At 46.3% G+C, this 18,809-nt stretch overlaps 1 protein-coding gene across 6 annotated transcripts in view; it reads left to right on the forward strand.

The window, feature by feature from the left end:
* SHROOM3 (shroom family member 3) overlaps positions 1-18,809 on the forward strand; it is an 83,109-nt gene that overhangs the window by 52,701 nt on the left and 11,599 nt on the right. For 4 of the 6 annotated variants that reach the window (XM_052681883.1, XM_052681884.1, XM_052681881.1 and 1 more), the window contains 4 exons: positions 1,683-1,811; positions 9,424-9,555; positions 11,467-14,665; positions 17,215-17,291. In XM_052681883.1, the coding sequence (XP_052537843.1) occupies positions 1,683-1,811; positions 9,424-9,555; positions 11,467-14,665; positions 17,215-17,291 (3,537 nt within the window). Of the gene's footprint in view, positions 1-836; positions 1,147-1,682; positions 1,812-8,234; positions 8,291-9,423; positions 9,556-11,466; positions 14,666-17,214; positions 17,292-18,809 lie in introns of those variants that run through there. The other 2 variants (XM_052681885.1, XM_052681886.1) reach the window with 2 other exon arrangements.

The following is an 18,809-nucleotide window of genomic DNA, read 5'->3' on the forward strand; positions in this document are numbered from 1 at the left end:
AAAGCTTGAAATAGGGCTTTGTTGTTTAAACACTGCAGCAGTGAAGTTGTTTTGCTGTACGAGGGCTGCTCTGAAAGTAACACCTCCTATTTTATTATGCTGGCCCACAATGTCAGAGGGGTGATACAGCAGTAAAGGTTGAACCTCTACTGAGCATTAGCTCTGTCAAGTAGTATTATTGTGCTCTTTGCTATGGTTTCCATGGAAATGGGTAAGAGACATTGCTTTCAGAACGATCTACTATATATGTGTACCTACTGTATATATATGCAAAATATTTTGTTATCTGTCTGTTGCAGCTCTCCTGTCCTTTGTGCTGCAGTCAGTCTTTAAAAATGAGTTTGTTTTTGTCACAAGGGAGCAGTTGGTGGGCCTGGCACTGCACTGGGGAGCAGTAAGGGAGGCTGCACACCTGCTGTACAGATGGGAGCCTGACATAATTTTGCCCATGGGGGTGATAAGTTTGTGTGGGGTTGCTCTCCAAACCCCAACTTGTTGCATTTGTGTTATAAATACAGCAAGTCCAGGTCTGTGCAGAGAGCAGTGCAGGTGGCAGAGGAAGCCAAATAAGATTTAACTCATGGAGGGGAAAATCCTAAGGCAGGATTTGTGGTAAAATATGGACAAAGAGAAGCAGGGTGAGCAAAAAGGCCGCTACAGACCAGTCGCTTTCCCTAATCTGGGTGAAAGTGCCGCTGTATGCTCCCCATGCTATCTCATCCGCAGCGTGAGGCTTAACATTCCTGCCTGGCACGTGGGGGCTAGGGAGGGAGCAGGGGGGTGGGACGGTGGGGGGGAGGGGGGAGAACCGAGCTGGACACAAAGACGGCCAGCCTCTCAGCGGAATGGCATCCAAGCCATCTCAGCCATCCAAAGCCCCAGCTGCCGGCCTGTGCGCTCAGGCTGCAGCCTGCTAAGCGAACGGTGAGAGGCCATTCCACGCACCTCGCGCTGCGGGCCCAGGGAGGGGTCTCTCCAGCCTCGCTTTTATTTGGCTGCTGTGAGCTGCAGGAAATTTCAAGGCTGTCCTACATCTTGGAGCTAGAAATGGGAGCCAGTGGGAACGCTGTGCCTGCAGGAAGAAAGGAGCTGAAGTGATGGGTGCACAGTGTTTGTGTGGCGTCTGCATGCATGTGACAAAGAGGGGTAAATATTTGTTTGCTGAATTTTTGCAGATACCATTAAAGGGGGAGGGAATAGACTTCTCTTTCTTTTTGTTGCGTGTGGACTTTTCTCTCAGCTTTTCTGTGTTCAAAGCCTTTGTCAGGTGGTTATGTCCTGCAGGGGAGCTGCGGAGCTCTGCAGACAGGGATTGTAGTCTCAGAGTACAGATGCAGGCTGATGAGTTCTGTGCTGTGGATGCTGCAGCTGATCTCCCTTCCGTGTGCTGAGTTCTGTGGGGGCATTCCCAAGGGCTGAACACTGCCTGGGTGGGAAGGAGAGCAAAATCTCTCTCTTGCAGCCTGACTGGGCAGTGACAGAGAGAAGAAAAGGACTACAAGTGGCTTTCTGGGACATCTTTTCACTTTCAAAAAACTAGACTGATGCCTCTTTCTGTGACTGATGCCACAGACCTTTCCCCTTGGGTCTGTGTGTTGCCTTCTTTCTTAAAACAATTATTAAATGTTGAGTGCAAGTATTTTGTGTGCTGCTGTTTACACGGCCTTGGTTTCCTTTGGCAGGGACACACATGCTGCGAAGGGATGCACCGACCCGTGTCCCCGCCTGCTCGGTCCAGACCGCGTGACCGCTGACTTTCAGCCCGGCAAACCTACGTGGCCAGGAGGAGTTAAGTTAAGGTTGAAGAGCAGGTGAGAGTGTACACATCTGCATCCCTGTCTGCTGGGTGTGTTTGATGGCTGCTGTCCTTGGAGAGTGTCTGGCGGACTTCTTCTTCCCAGCCAGTGGGAGTGCTGGAATAGGATATCGTGAATTCCCAGCATCCAGAACTAGATGGTGGAAGAGGGCCAGGACAGTTTCTTGACCTCATGCCCACCTGTTCCTGAAGTTTCCTTGCCTGTAGCACGTTGTGAGGGAAGTGAAAGGAACTGACCTTTTTTGCCCTGAATACAGCATCAACGTTTCTTGATTTCAGTAACACATAGGGCTGGGTGTAAAAATGGTACTGCTTTGTAAATGTAAAAATGTTATTGCTTTGGCTGCTGATATGCCTGAGGATGACTCACTGGGAAAGGGTTCTGGAAGAATGTCCTTTCTTGTCAAAAGCTTTGTCAGTTATGGTTAAGTTCACTGGAGGTGGGAGATCAAAATATCTCCATAGCACTGACAGTAAACTTGCAGCATCTCCCCAGATTTAGGTGCCTGGCTTTCCAAAGCTAAGATTTATTGCAAATCTCAGAGTTTTAGTGGGAGTTTGGCATTTGTGACAAGCCTGCTGAGAGCCTATCTGCATTTCTAAAAAAAGTAAAAAAAGTCTTTAGAAGTCAGTCTCCTGAATTGCTGTAGATCCACCAGTGTTGTGGCACAGCCTCATTTCCTTCCTTTGTGCATGCAGGTTAGGGCCAAATTTTTCTGTTTGCTAAGGCAAAGCTTCTTCTGGCAGCAAAAAAGCCTTTTGCATCAGTTAGATGGTATTCTGGATGACCTCAGATTTTTGTGTCTCCATCTTCTGAGATTTACACCATGAAGTCTAAGTAGCAACTTTTGTTGGCAGCATTGAATTCAGAGCAGATCTTGACCTATTTGAAGTCAAGAAGCTTCACTGATTTCCCATAGCTGGAGGAGATGTTACTGAGCAGCTGCCTATTACTGAGCAGCTGAGGAGGGAATGTGACTCGTGAAGTCACACTCTGCTCTTAGAAACAAGGATGCACATCTGGAACAAACTTACTGACCTTGGTGGCGTTGTCCTAGCTTTTAGGCACTGCAGTCAGTTGTAGATCCTGACACTGTGCAGCCTCAGCGGCTGCAAAAGAAAGAAAGAAGAGCTTAGTTTGCTTGTTTTGTTTTCCTCCAGCTGGGAGTTTGCACCATGAATGATATCGCTCCCAAATGGAGCAGATTTCTGAGGCTGAAATATCTCCTTGAGAAAAATTTTATCAGGGACAAACTTATCTGTGGTTTGGGTTTGGGACTGACGTTCCTGAGGTATCAGACCCGTAGCAAATTTTGGAAAGAAGTTGCAATGCAAACACCACTTTTCTATAACAGTGAGTTATTCAGGCTATGCTTACTGTAAATCCTGCTTGCCTGTTGATTTAATTGCAGATATCTGCAGAAGCTCCAGAGTTTAGCATTTCACTTGGATTAATTTGTCTTTGGATGCAGAGCCAATGTTTTCCTTCATTTTTCCGGCAGTGTCGGAGGCTGTGTCTGCATATCTCAGTGGCTTAACTCGCACTGAAGCTTTGGTTACAAGCAGGAAGTTGCTTTAATGTACAAGAATTTGAATGTGGGAGGGTATTTCAGACTTGCCGACCTCTACTTTGGCTGTGCCAGTGATTATTACTGAAGTGATTAAAAGTTTCTGAGGGAGAGGAGAGGTCTGATAGTGGCTCTACGATTTGTGTGGTTTTGCCTGTTCGTTTGTGTAAAAATCCCATCCATCCACACGAACCAGTTTATGTGGACACATCCGTGCATTCAGCAGGTAGCTGAATTCTCCTGCTGATCATTTCTACACCAGCATTTTGATGCTGAGGTTATTGGAGCTGCTTGTGATTTGTAGCTCAAACTCAGAGGAGTTCCATCTGAGATGCTCACTGTATGAGTGCCCCCGGTTACCTGCCATGGTAAACTGTCCTCTGTAGGCATGGATAGTCAGTGTTCCTGCTGCCAGCCACCCATTTCTTCTGAACGAGAACAGGAAAACACATTCCTTCCATTGTTCCTAAGTTTCTTCTCTTGCAGGTTGCTGTGTGTTTGATATCAGGGTGCAAAAGAATCTAAACTATGCTTGTTTTTCTGTCTTTTTAACTAATTTACTGACAGGGAAAGAATGAGAAAAAATATTTGAATTAAGCCCATTGGGCCAGTTCATCAGGGAGGATAAATCACCACAGCTCTGTGAGTTCTGCAAAGCCACAGGCAAGCTAAAACACATTACTGTCTGACTGCTGAGATTCTCTACCTGTGCTCAGAGAGCAGATATAAATGTCTGGAGAAGGCAGGATGTAGCAGAGTTCTTCTCGAGGACAAAGGCCAAAGCAAAAACTCTACAAGTGGCAGCTGTCTCTTTTCCAGACCTTTCTTCCTCTTTTTCTTTTTTTTTTTTTCCCAATGAGAGAAACAGTAAAATTGTGGCAAAAAGAATGAAATTACAGGGGGTTGTTAACCCAGCACTGACCAGCTCCTTGTTCTAGCCTTTATATACCTCAGTTAGCAGGCAGGGGACTTCCACATGTCTAAGCCACAGACCTGTGTGAGCAGTTCAGATACACTACCCTGGAAAATAGTTTCTCAAGATAGAGATCTGAAATACTTCTTATTCTGCAATTTAAGTCATACTTACCATGTTGCTTGGTAATGCTTTATGTAAAAAAAGAAAGCTGTCAGAAGATCCCAACAGGACAAAGTCCTTAAATCCAGTAATCAACAAAAATGAAGGCTGTATACATCACCTCTCGCACTAATAACCAAAGCCCCACTGTTCCTGTTCAAGCCTGCTGTCTGGTTAGTGTCAGGAATGTCAGTGGGACGCTTTCATTGTGCAGGGCAAAGTCCTCAATCTAAATATTGCCTGTCAGACATATGCTTGGATGAAGGGAAAATGGTGCAGTAGCGCTTGGTGCAGTTCCTAGCAGTGCACTCTGCGGTAGAGCTGTTGGGTGATTCTGTGTAAGTCACTTCACCTCTTGAGGCCTTTGTTTCCTTTTCTGGAAAAGGGGATAAATGGGCCTTTTTTGGATAAGGCAGCCCAGGGTTTACCAAAGAAATGTGATAACACAGAGGTGTGATGTATGAGTCCAATAATCATTAATTACAGTGTTTGACTGTTCATGAGTTCAACCAAGGAACGATTGTTGCTCACAGCTGCCATCGCCTCTGAGTGATCTCAGAACTTTTTTTCTGCAGCCCGAGGGAGAGCATTGTTTTCCAGAAAAAGCATCTTTTGTCTCCTGCAATTTCTGCTGCAGCACATGATGCTGTCATGTATCTGTAGTCATCTGCATGTTGGCCCTCACCAGAATCAGTATGATGAGCATTGCTTGGTTGTTCCTTTCCACCAAGAAATAGTTCCACATGAATTTCCTTTGCCTGCTTTTGGTGCTAGAGAGAGAAGACAAGGAAGAGAGACAAGCTGCTTCCTGCACATGAAGTTGCAGAAAAACACAGTAGAAAAAATTCGTATGTACCTCTACATGTGTGACTGTCATCTCTGCTTTCACCCAGAGTCTTTCTTCACAGTGATCTGGTAAGGGCAATCTTCCCAAAATGTTGGTGAAGGTAATGGTAAGAGACTTGTGCAAAAGGCCCTGATTCCCTGATTCCCTTCCCTAAGAGACTTCAGAGAGCTTCAGTACCTGTCTGCCAGCTCAGACATGATACTCAAGGCCTGATCTGATGCAATTCATGCATCCCAAGTGATGCTCATCAAAGGGGAAAAAAAAACAACAAATAAGCACTAGATGTGGGCTGAAGCAGCAAGCAGACATGATATCTGCCTGTGACACTGGAAAGGGATCTCAGAGAGAAATGAAAGCAAACTGAGTTGGGTAGAGTGCTGAACTCGGCTGGTCGGTGTTACTCAAGTTGCTGGTTTTTTTGTGTGTATTCAAGTCTGAAACTGCTAAAAACTGTGATATGCTGTGAAGGGATTCACTGGTTGTGGAGTTGTGCTCTAGGAACTACAGGGAAGGATGTACTGCAAAACAGAAGGTTGTTTTCTGGTTTGAGAGTATTCATTCATTTGACCTGAGTGTCCTGAAGAGAGTTTTCTTTCAGTGCCTGTTTTTTTCTTTTGCTTCTGGAAAGTTTTAATCAGAGCATAAAGAGAGGTGTGGGTTGCAACTCTCCCTGTAGGTGGGGAGATACTATGCCCAAGATCTATGACATGAAATATCATTTCATAGACTTCACATCTTTCTAAGGAGTCCTCATTTTTAGTGAAAATGAGGAAGGGACAGAGCACATTTCAGATTCACTCTGCTCCTGAATTTACCAGAAGGGCTCTGAGCCCCAAAAGACAAATTCAGTGAGAGACAAAACAGGCTGATGCCATTATGGTCCAACTTCTTTCTAATTGGCCTCATCTGTTATGCTTATTTTTAGAACCATGACTGAACCTTAATTAAGAGCGACATTGCTTTGAGTAGATTGTGGTCCTGCTCCGTTGAAATCCTAATAGGCTTCTGGTGCTTTATTTTTTCCTTCATCTCCTGCCTAATAGCTGGGCATAGGGACTGCAGCATGGTAGGATATCTGGAGATGGTATCCTTGTTACACCAGCGCTCCTGGGTACGACCATCTTGGAAGCATGGGCACGGCAGTGAAAAATCAGACTGTTGTTTTACTTTGTGTTTATCGCTCTGAGAGACTATACGGAAACTACTACGATCAAGATCTCTTCGCATAGTCATCCACATGCAGTTCTTGCTGGCACGGCAGCAGCAGTTGATATTGCTGCATGGCTCCTCACTGCTCCTTTTGGAGGCTTAGGGAAATAGGAAATTCTCTGAACAAGCATAGTAAATAGGAAGATGGCAATTTGAAGAAGCTAAATTGCTTGCTTTAGTCAAGTCGGGCATTTCTACATAAAAGTGGAAGCTCTCAGAGGACACGAGGCTGGTGGGTAGTTGAAGTACACACTCGAGTTGTGTGTACTGTGGCATCAATAAGGAATAGTACATAAAGAATGGAAATTAGGCAGTGCATTGTTTTGTGTGGGCTCAGTTTGTAGCTGTGAGAAAAATCTTTATGTTGCACTGTGGAGAAAGCTTCTGATGGTTAAGTGGTGATTAATTTGTAGTTAGTGCCAAGGAATCTTTATAAAGTTTGCCATTTCACTATTATTTTGCATACAAAGCATAAAAATAATTTTCTACAGAGATTACAGGGGAGAACACAGTCAGTTCTTCCTAATAAAGGAGAGCTACAGGCCAGTTCATAGTATATAGCCTCAGAAATATCACTGTAAGCCTTGCAGCCCAGATTGCATTGAGCAGACTGTCTTCCAGAAGACTGCTAATGTCTGAAATTGCTGTGATGAGTATAGCAAGAAGGAGCACCCAGATAACAATAGCTGGGCATAATTAAAGACTTTATTTCCCTTCAGTTTCCCAGTTTACAGTGTGAATTTGGCAGTGCCTGATAAGTAATCAGTGTTAGAGCTGCAGCGTTGTATTGGGATCTGCTGACTTCTCTGGGTACCATTGCTCCGACAGCCTGAGCTGGCTGACCACTTACTAGATCATGGGAGGTGTCCAGGAGGCCCTCGTTGCATTATCTGAACAGGAGAACTTCTTAGTAATAAGACTGTTCATATGCTTCTACAGGTATGGTACAGTTACAGACCTTGAGGAACTAAGATAAAGGGTAAGGAGGGGGGATGGTTTAGTATTATTGTTACATTTTGAAGTCCTGATGCCTCCTGATTTTGTTGTAGACCACTGAGCTATACTAAATTTGTACCAATGAAAGGTCTATTAATTTATCTAAACTCAGGAATTAGCTGCTGCATTTGCAAGGTTTGTGACTCAGTCAGTTCGCCTGGGTTGAATCAGGATCTGACACTTCCCAAAGGCGGTTCTGTCCCACTTGCCTTAAAGAGTTTAATCTTGCACTGCTCTTAATTGTTTCCTGACAGTTGTGCTCCGTAGTAGTGCGAGTGTAACCAGAAGCTGTTGCAAAATCAGCAGATAAGCCAGACCCAACTCTCTGCAGCTCTGTAATGGGAGGTGGCTGTTTTGCAGACGCAGTTGTATCACACTCCAACTGCAGTCCTTTTCCCTCTTTGGGCAGTAATACTTACAAACTTAAGCTTCATGATATACAGTGAAACAAAGTGCTATTTTCAGATGTTACAGCAGGCTGCAGGCAGGGTCTTTCTGGTGTTCCCGCATGCAGGAGAGGCTGTGCCTTCCTTTCCATCCTCTGCACTCTGCATCAGGAGTCTCTCGATTGATTCAGCGGGGACTGGTCTGAGCCCTCAGTCTCTGCTGCCTGGTGTATGTGTGCATGCAGACCCTCCATGTCTCCATCCTGCCTTCTGCAAAGGGTTCACCTGTGTGCCTGCAACATGAGACAGAGATCATGTGTACTGCAGCACTTCCCCTCTTGGCTTAAGCTTGGTTAGGATTTGGTTACCCTTAATCCACGTTTCCAGGATCAGGTAGGTGTGGAAACAATGCAAGGTTATCCTGTGCTGAGCTGGTACGGCATGTCTTCGGACTTACATTCACAGCTTCTCTCTCCACGTGTTGTATTGTTACAAGGATATTGGCCCAAAGGGTTTAAAATACTTGTGCCTCAGAGGATTGGCTGTGCAGCTTCTTGCAGCTTTTTACTGATCAAATCAAGGGCTAATGTGCTTTGCTTGTGATCATCCAGTGTGCTTTCCCAAGAAACAGATTAATGCTGGGGGCTCGTACTGCTTCAGAGTACAAAGAGAGTCTTTAAATCTCTGCAATGGAGAAGGCAAGAACAAACAAATATTACAATTATTAGTAATAAACTGTTTTGTCATCTTTCCATTCTGAAGTGTTTCTGTGGGCAAGGAGCATAACAAGAGAGCTCTGTTTTAAACACATCTACACATGGAACGGTAAAATGGTGCTTGATACAGCTTGCTCCGTATAAACCTCCACTGCACTCTCCTTAAGATAGTCCTGTCACAACAAATGTCAAAAGGAAAACAATGTCTCTTGTTTTGTTCTTCTTCTAAGTGATGATGAGAGAGTAATTTGTTTCGAAATCTGCATAGAAGATGTCTTCCTGAAGTGGTTCTGCATCTCAGTTTCTTTAGTTAAGTTAACATTTTTCTATGGAGCAGAGCATTATCCATTGCAAATTAATTTCTGCCAGTACAGTCTGACCCAAACAATCAGTTTTTACCTTGGCCATTCTGTATCTTTTCAGTGCTAGGAGTCTTCATTTGGTGTCTGTTTAATATCTACAGAGGACATTTTAATCTGTTTACTAATTTATTCAGGACATGCTGCACCATGAAAATTTCAGTGAGACAGAGGCTTTGAAGATGTGTCATATCCTCCTCATGGGTTCATGATATGTAGGTGTAGGTGAGGTTGTCCTGCAAGCTGTCTTCAATGATATGCAGCTCCTGTACTGGCCCTGGACCCAAAGGCTGGGGCAAAGGACAGTGTGTGTGACATGTTTGGGAATTCTTGATCATTGATGAGTTAGAAGTGAGCGTGTTTCAAACGTTTCTGTCAGTTTCTTCATGTTCATCATCCTTGAAAGAGCTGGTCTGAGATTGACGTGCAAAATCCTTCTGCTTTTACCTAGGCGGAGTGAAACTCCGGGCCGACCTCACTCCTGGCATTCAACCAAACTTTCGGAGAACCAACCCGATCCCAGCATGATGCAAATATCTCAGGGTATGCTTGGCACCCCTTGGCTTCAGTCCTACCACTCCAGGTAAGCACTACACAGCTGTGGTTATGTGCTGCATAGGCAGAGGCACAGAGCCACCAGCATTTTTATTTTTGATTTCATGTTTTTGCATACCATCCATAGGCATGGAAATTGGGATTCCAAACTAGTGTGCTTCTAAACCCCAAATACTGTGTCACTGTTTCCAGTGTCTCACTGGCTTCAGGGAGGCTCTGCCTCATGCCTAAGAGTCTGCCTTGATGGTGCTGACTACAAGATCGGAGTCTAAATCTAGAGCACACGAATGAAGGAAGGGATAAGAAATTTGATGGCAAAATAAAGTTGCCTTCATACAGCTGGTTGGATTACAAACAGCCGGGCTTAGGTTTGGAGTCAGGAGGGCTTTGCTTCATCTTTGGTTACCCAGACAAAGTGGCTAGGTATTTCTCGATGAAGTGCTCTCTGAAGTAATTAACATCTATGCAACTAATTGCTTAAAAAGTTCTCCTTCTCAACGCAAAGAAAGCCCACTGCCAATATATTAAGGTGGCCACCTCTGAGTCCAGATACAGGAGTTGGAGTCCTGCTCCGTATCCCATGGCTTGCCCCCATGGAGAAAGTCAGCACAGTTGTTTCCCCAGAAGAAAAGAAATAAAAAAATAAAATTAACCAGTAAGGAAAAGGAACGTTTTTCCCTGGCAAAGCAGGAGGTTTTCAGGAGCAGGAAGTTCTCCTTATAGCCACTGGGATCTAAACATCGTATCTTTTACAGATATAATTAAGTCTTGGCAGAGGGGTGGGAAGGGAAAACTTCACATTAAAAAAAGTGAGGGCATTGTTACAGAAAAAAATGTATGTTTCTCCCTGACCTGAAGCACAGATCATCCTGTAGCACGTTCACTTCCCACCTGGGTGCTTTGCTTCCCAGCTGCAGCTCCCGCAGAGCCTTTGGCAGCATGGCTGTGTCTCCTGGGAGCTTGGAGAGGAGTATGGGGAACATCTAGTGGCCAGCTGGCTATGGTTGCACAGAGCACTGCCAGGGAAATTTTTTTTTCTTGACTGCACATTTAAATAAGTAAACCAGCTTTATCCTGAGTTTTGCAAGATCTATTTCTGCCTGTCTGTGTGTTCTTTTGCATCTCTGCAGAGCTGCTGCACTTTATTCTAGCCAGGGGGATCTCTACACGTATTTGTGATATTCCCATGTGAGGTGTAGAGGAAGTATGGCCAGCACAAGGAGGCCACTTCCAGCTGATAGGAAGCTCTCTGAATATCTTCATTTAAACACATCTTTGGAGGCCATGAGTCTTCTGCCAACATGTATGTTTTGGACAGTGAACTCAGACATGTAGAACTACATGTGAGGAGCCTTTGAAGGCTTCCTGGGCTGTTCTAAAGCTTAATATAATTGCACCCCCAACTTGCCTCCATGCACAGACACGTGCATCTCTTCTCTGTCTTGTCAGCTTAGTTTTCTTTCGCAGCAAACAAACTATCCTTGGGACAGCTGAATTTCCAGGAAGCGTGCCAGAGCATAGCCTTCATCTCCATAAAAAGGAATGAAATGGGAAAAAAGGAAGAGATTAGATTCTCCCCAGAACGCCTCATATGCTCATCTCCTCCTCCTTGGTGGCGTCGGCACCCATTCAGCTTTTCAAGTGCTTTGGATAGGTTTGATGGGTGGAGTTGATCCTCCTTGGCTCCACAGATGCTCTGTCTCTCTGTCTGCATTTCTCTCCTCCCACCCCTTGGTGGTAAATAAGAGCCATGTGTTGCAATGTCAAGTAGTTCCTTTTAGTGAACTGAGATGACTGCAAACAGGGGATGGAGCAAGGCCCAAATATGGTTTTTCATCTGCACGTCTCAAAGCTAAACATCTTTCTTCTGAGCTCACTTAAAAGTTGTGCCTCTTCTCTGCTAACAGTGGGTTCTTGCTCTTCTCTCACTCTTCCCCAGCTCCTCAACCAGCAATCTCTCTGGCTATGAGCATGGCTATCTGAGGAGAAGCCCTGACCAGTACAGTTCCCAGGGCAGCATGGAAAGCTTGGACCACTCCTCCCCTGGCTACCATCCTTGTCACCTGTCCCCAGCCAAATCCACCAACAGCATCGACCAGCTCTCCCACCTGCACAGCAAGAGAGATTCAGCCTACAGCTCCTTCTCCACCAACTCCAGCATTCCCGAGTACGCCGCTTCGCCTTTCAGCAAGGAGCACTCCTGCTCCACGGACAGCATGCACTCCCGCAGCAGCCTACCAGAGGGCATGAAGCAAGCTGACATCAGGTATGTCAAGACAGTCTACGATTCCCAGCGAAGGATTTCTGAGGAGTACGAGGTGAAGTCCTCTGCTTTGCTTCCAAGCAGTGAGGCCCGGATCTTGCAGAATGGCCGCAGCCATGGCAGGCTCCACAACTTCAGCCGGAACAGCACAGCTCCCTCCTGGGTGCAGCCAGGCCAGGACAGCGAAAGCAAGCCCCACAAGGGACCTCCCTTGCCTCCCACTCGCAGTGACAGCTACGCAGCCATCAGGCATCACGAGAGACCCAGCTCATATTCTGGCCTTGATCTGAACAAGCCTAGCCGAAGCCAGCTGAAAGGGTCATGGTCTCCTCTTGTCAGCCCACTCTCCCAGGGACCTCTACTGAAGACCCACTTTGGGGAAGGGCAGCTGCACACAGTGGTGGAGAAGAGCCCGGAGAGTAGTCCCACAGTGAAGCCCAAGCAGAGCTATTCCCACCCAGGGCAGCCCCTGCTGCCTACCGGAGTTTACCCAGTACCTTCTCCAGAGCCACACTATGCCCAGGTGCCCCAGCCTTCTGCAAGCAATAATGGGACTCTTTTTCCAGCTCTGGCCAAAGAAAGTGGCTACTCTTCATCTTTTCCAGTCTCGTATGACAAAGGTGCAGCCAGCAGCACCCTGGGCTTTGATGAGAATGGAAACCAAAGTACTACAAACAGATCGGCTGTTTTTTACGAGCCCCCAGATGCTGAGAGAAAGCATGATGCTACAGCACAGCTTGTCCAGCAAAAACTTCATAACACAGAAGTCTACTTAAGCATGTCAAGGAAGGAGGAGTTGTTACCCTCTTACAAGGCAGCACACTGCAACCAAGATGCTGTGAGTCCTGCACAGGCCTCTAAACACAGCTTTCAAGCCCTGCAGATCCAGCCAAGAGATGCCGGTGAGAGAAAAAGCCCCTACCAGTCCAGAGAGAACCGGGAGGCTGAATGCCAGGCTGACAAAAATGGCAACATACAGATAAATGAGAGAGATGCTGCCACGCACCTCCAGTGGGGTCACAACAAATCCAGGCAGTATAGCTTCTCTTCTTTGCAGAACATCCCTGAGAGCTCCAGGAGGCAAAGTAGCTCTGAGCCATGTGAAAATTATTCCAGTGCCAAGCTGTCCTACTTGAACAACAGCACCAAAGAGGAGAGGGATCACAGAGGACAACGCAGTGATGCAGACCTACAGGCCCTTACGAGGCAGGACGAGGGCAAGAGCATGGCCCCATTCCATGCTGTAGAGCCAAAATATGAGGAGATTCCTTTGCAGCACCCAAAGACCTCTGATCTTGGGAGGAGCCGGCTCAGCTCTAGCAGCACCCAAGGTGTTCTTCATGGCAAACCAGATCCCAGCAAGTCCCGCTGCTCTGTGCTAGAGAAGGTCAGCAAGTTTGAGCAGCGAGAGCAAAGCACTCACCGGCCCCAGAGTGCTGGTGTTCCCAGCTTTGGCCAGCATTATGGGCTCAGCAGGGTGAGCCAGACCTCCAGCACCAAGAGCTCTCCAAGCAGCCCAGAGGATATGCGGAGCAAACTTGGCACCCAGCTGCCCAGTGAGATGAGCAGGGTCTGCAGCCCCTCTGTCAGGAACGGGAAGTTGGAAGAGGCTGATTGGCGCTGTGTGGAGCTGCAGATGGCAGCTTCAGCGAAGCAGGCAAGATGCAATGAGTACTATGACACGTGTCCTGAAAATGAAGTGCAAATAAGGGTGGCCCAGCTGCCAAGGAGCAAAAGCACATTCCAGCTGGGAGGGGAGCCTGAGAAAGAAGTCCTCTGGAAGGACAATATCCAGGATGCCCACGGGTCACAGCTGGACACACCGTTCAACAGGGCCTACAGGAACAGCATTAAAGACGCACAGTCCCGAGTGCTGAGGGCCACCTCCTTCCGGCGCATCAGCCCCCCATTTGCGAATATGCCCAAGAGGGCGATCCAGAGGCCTGCCTCAGCTCATGTGGGCATGAGGAGCATGGCGGCATCTCCCCACACCCCAAAGGAGAGACACAGTGTCACACCAACGGAAGGCAGCCTCTCTGCCCTGGACTACTCCAGGACATCTCACATCTTGCGCATCGGGGGCCGGAAGCGGCTGACAGCAGAACAGAAGAAGCGGTCTTACTCGGAGCCAGAGAAGATGAACGAGGTGGGCATCTCTGATGGGGAGCCATCACCTTTCTCCTTCCAGAAGAAGGGCCTCCATTTTGTCTTCCCTGAGAACACGGTGGCTGATAGGCGTAAGATCTTTGAAAGGGATGGCAAAGCTTCTTCCGCTGTCAGCCTTTCTAAGCCAGAGCTCAAGCAACTCCAGCAGAATGCCCTCGCCGACTACATTGAGCGCAAAACGGGCAAACGACCATCCTCACAGGACGGCGGGCTGCTGAGGGAGCGATCCCACAGCTCCTACCTGCAAGCAGGTGGCCAGGACAGCCAGAGCCTTTCCTCTGCCTCCAGCGTGAATTCTCTCCAGGATCAGAACCTCTTCCGCCGGAGGGAGTCCGTTGAGCGGATAGCCAGGACAGGGCGGGTGTCTTCCACCCTTCCTCCCGGGCTGACGGGCTGCTTTGATGGGAGTGGGGATGAGCAGAAGAAAGGACGCTGGGACAGCTCGATCATGAGCAGATCAAAAACAGACAGGTGTCGAGTTTACAGAGCCCAAATGGAGCTGACCAAAGGCACGCAGACAGACCCTCTGCGCCCGCAGGGCCAGCCTTGCTATGGGCAGAAGGAGCAGAGCTTTGAAGCACCCAGGAAATCTGGGAAATCAGTGTCTGTGGAAGACTTGCTTGATAGATGTGACAATCAGCGAAGGAATGCATGTGTCCCTGTGCACACACGTTCCAGATCATCGCCCATAGCAGATAAAAAACACCAGGTATGTGGAAATTGGATTATCTGTTGAAGAAAGCAGGGAAATGGGGTATGTCAGGCAACAGACTGATGCTCAGTCTTGGCAATAACTTCATTGGTACTGAAAGGTTGAATGCATGCTGAGATAAGACCATTTATTCCTTTTACATTAGGATGCTGTTTTAATTGCTTGCTGCTGAGTTATTGCTTCTGTTCTGTTTTCTTACTACTGGGGCTCCTTCAGGGATTTCACAGTGCAGGGATTTCAGTGCATCTGCTGATAACATGCTTGTGTGCTTCCTGTCCCTGGCAGACCATCTGAAGTGTCATGTGCTTATCTGCCAGCATCAATGGGAAAGCACTGGGATGTTTGTGGTGGGGTGTACTCCATGCTGCCGCTGTTGTTTTTCCTTAGCCCACTTCCCTGGTGCAAAGCAGAGGATTTTAAAGGCTACTTGAAATTGTCCCTGCCCGTGCTGTGTCTGACAGTGCTGGGAAATGCTCAGAACAGGCACTGCCAAGTAACTGCTAAGTTTTGCCTCCAGCGCTGGAGGGAAACGTTGTGGAGAAAATTTAGTGGAGACCCAGTCTGCTCTCTCCATGTCCCCTGCTTGGTGGTTGGGAACATAGCACTGATGTGTCATGAACAGGGAATTTGACTGACTCCACTGACAGTAAATAGTGGAAATGGGCTTACTTCTTAAAGAACAACTGCTCAGGCTAAAATCTGTACAGACCTGTTTAGGTAACTGCAGCTGCTCAAGCCACTGTGATCTACAGCAACGGTGAGCCTGCTCCCCTGTCCCAGTCTTCACACCAGGCTCTGTTCATTGCAGAGAGAGGGAGGAAGCGGCCTGAATGTGTGAGCAGTCTTCTTGTTGCAAATAGTCTGAGTGTTTGGGCAGGCCTGCATATTTAAAGGGCATCTGAGACCCAGGACCCTTCCTGCTATTCAAACATTTACTGCTGCCCAGAAGGATTATGAAGGGAAGGGATATCCCAGTGAAGGGATACTGAATCGACTAATGCAGAAAGGAATATGGGGAGAGTGCTCTGGGCAGGGGAAGGAGTCATCCCACCAGACCCCTTGGTGTTACATTCTGCGTACCCTGTCTCCACAGACCTCAGATCCCAATGGCCAATTAACAGTTCACATTTAACAGGCCTGCTGTCTCATGCAGGAGACATACAGGGAAGTTCTTGCAATCCTTAATGTTTCCCTTGCTGGCTCATTTTTAGTCTTGTGTACGTTCATCAGCCAAACCAGAGTGCTGCCTGGTGGAAGCTAGCTCAAGAGACGTGGTAAACAGTGGTGCAGAGCTGCTCACAGCATCTTCCAGTGTCTTCTTTCAAATCCAGAAAGAGGGTAGAGACCTTGCTGCTCTTTTCCAGAGAGCTTTGGCTGTATCCACTTCTGGAGTGAGTATTTATCACAGAGGCAGTGAAAATCCTGTTCTTAATTCCTAATTCAGGAAAGCACGTTTGACTTCAAACATACGGCAACATTTAAGTGTCTGTTTGAAAGCATATTTGAGTGCTCTCTTAACTCAGTTTGTTTCTGAACCATCTCCAATACAACTGTAAAAGAAAAGTGAGGGACAAAGTCAGAGCAACGGGGTGGTTGGGGTTTTCTGGGACCTCTGGTGATTTTTTTGTGGGAAATGTTTATTTCCAGTTTAGCAGCAGACTTCTCTGCCTCACTGTATATTTTGCAGGGCCTTGTGTACAGTGTATTATATTCCTTTTGTGCTACATATAAATCACATTGCAATGTCACTGTAGGAATTTGTTTAGAGATATAAGGAAATAGATAGCCATGTGGAATTATTAGCGCTCGATCTTCAGAGCAGATTCTCAGCCTTCTTTCCCTTCTGCTTTTTAAATCTGTCTCAGCCTGCATATCTTCCAGCTCTCCAACTCCTAAATTAAGACCTGCTCTTACCCCTTACCCTGTAGCAACACTGGCCAAAAAAACAAACAAGGAAGGGTGTGGAAAAGGGGGCAATGGGTTGCGCTGTGCTGAAAAGGTCATTTGGGAGAAAATACCAACCTCTTCAAAAGCAGGCATAGCATTTGCTTTCATGTCTCATAGTAGTCTGGTATCTCACGGCATAAAGAGTCAGATTCACAAAGCTATTTCAGCTCTGAAATTTCTCTGGTTTTAGAGCAGATGCCCAAAGAGGAGTTGGTTCAGCACTTCAGTTTTCGAAAAATGAATGCAAAACTTGGTGATGTTTTTCAGCACATCTGCTTGTGACTGGAGCTCCCGACCTCTGTGCTACTCAGCATCTCTCTGCAGCATTTTCCTCTTGTTTTGGTGCTGGGTTTGGGCACAGTTTGTTCACCATCCAACTTCTCTGGTTAAGGCTGTTTTAATGATACCTCAGCTTCTTGCTTGCATATTTAAACATCAGTGAGCACCCAGCTCCACTGATACATTTGGGCATGTTTTTAGAGAAGGCAGGGCCTAACTATGAGTATTGTGTGGTACGTGCTGTGGCTTCTTAGTAGGGAGCATCAGTGTTTTGTTGCTTTCTTTCATTTGTTTCTGATAATGCTGTCTTTCCACTCCAGGAACTGCTGAGAAGAGAAAGCAGTGAGTTTGGTGCCATGGGGAGAGATCCTTTCTATGTGATCAGTGCAGGAGCCAGGTGGGTACATGTTATTGTCCCCTTTATCACTTCAGGATCAGCTCTTATTACCTGGCTGCTAGCAGCAGTTGTGGTGTGCTGTCTGTGTCAGTGGGTGGCTAGGGACAAACTAGAGAAGTCTGTGTGGATGCAGATAGGAGCATGCTCTGCCCGGTGGAGTTAGAAGGAGTAAGTTGTCATGAGCTGTTTTTCCCACTGCAGACATTAACTCACTCTAAGTTCTTTCTCCACAGTCACGTTGTTTTGGTGTGTGTTTCTGCAGCAACAGACAAATCATGTACCTTCCAAATGTGTTTCATCTACTGTTAGAAATTATCAGAACTGAAGGACTCCAAAGGAAAATATACCATGATATCTCTCTTTGTCTGGCTTTCTCCAGTCTTGGATGCTGCCTCCCCAGAAGCGAATGAACATTTGTGTGAGCTAAAACAGGGAGATCTCATTTATCTGAGAGCTTTGCATCAAGGCTGCTTTATTTTGTGTAGGCAGGACATCTTGCTCAGCAACAGGACAGAGACAAATGTTTTTAAAAGTAGAAGAGTGTAATAATAAAACGCATAATATTGGGACTTTTGTAACTATTCTTTTAGCAGTAGGTTGTTTTGAAGCTAACTAGGACTGAAGTTGATCTTGCCATATTTACATTTAAATAATAAATAGATGCTTGCCCTAAGCTCTGAGCACCCAAACAGCTAACCGTTAGCTTACAGTAAAAACCATCAAGAGAGACCAAAATAATTACTCACAAATGAGCTCTGTTTCTTTTACAAACTTGCAGTAAATGTTGTCCCACTCTGTTGTCACACTGGGATTAACACTGCTGTCTCCAAAGTTTCACTCTGCAGCTCTGGGAAGGGAGTTACAGTTGCAAGTAGGGGAAAGCATGTAGTCTAGCTGGATCTTACTTCGTCTGTGGCTGGCAAATTTTTTCTTCCTAAGAAAACATAAATGTTGTTTTAAAGGGCTCGTTCTGCTTTCAGGCTTGTCCTTTTATGACTGCCTAAAATGCACCCTTTCTCTTAAATTCAGAATAATTTTTTCCTTTTTTCTTTTCTGTTTCCTTGAGAGTACATCACAGCTCTTTAGTTCATCCTGCCTCCCTCCCCATATGTTCTAGAGCTGGCATTTCATCATTCTTCCCAAAAACTGGTTTCTGTTTTCTTTTTTTTTTTTTTAATCCAAACTATTTTCTATACAATGAAACGGATCATCCAGACTGAAAAAAAGTTTATTGTGGCACAAAGGGTAGGATTCTCGTTTTCATGCTTCATTATACAAATGTTGTTGGTATTAACCCAACATTCTTATAAAGTTTCTGCTCTGTTGGTGCCTTGCATGTTCTGCAAGCACATTTCTTCTGGGAGATGTGAGGTTGCTTTCCCCTCTAGATCAGAATTGGATGAGAGAAGACAAGAAAAAGCCCTTGTCTCTGAGAATGCAGGTTCCCACCACAAAGGCTTCAAAGCACTCCCCATTAAGTCTTTGCTGTTGAATGTTTTTTTTAATATACGTATTGCT

The sequence above is a fragment of the Tympanuchus pallidicinctus genome, unplaced genomic scaffold, assembly GCF_026119805.1.
Source record: "Tympanuchus pallidicinctus isolate F22 unplaced genomic scaffold, pur_lepc_1.0 scaffold2, whole genome shotgun sequence".
Lineage (NCBI taxonomy): Eukaryota > Metazoa > Chordata > Aves > Galliformes > Phasianidae > Tympanuchus > Tympanuchus pallidicinctus.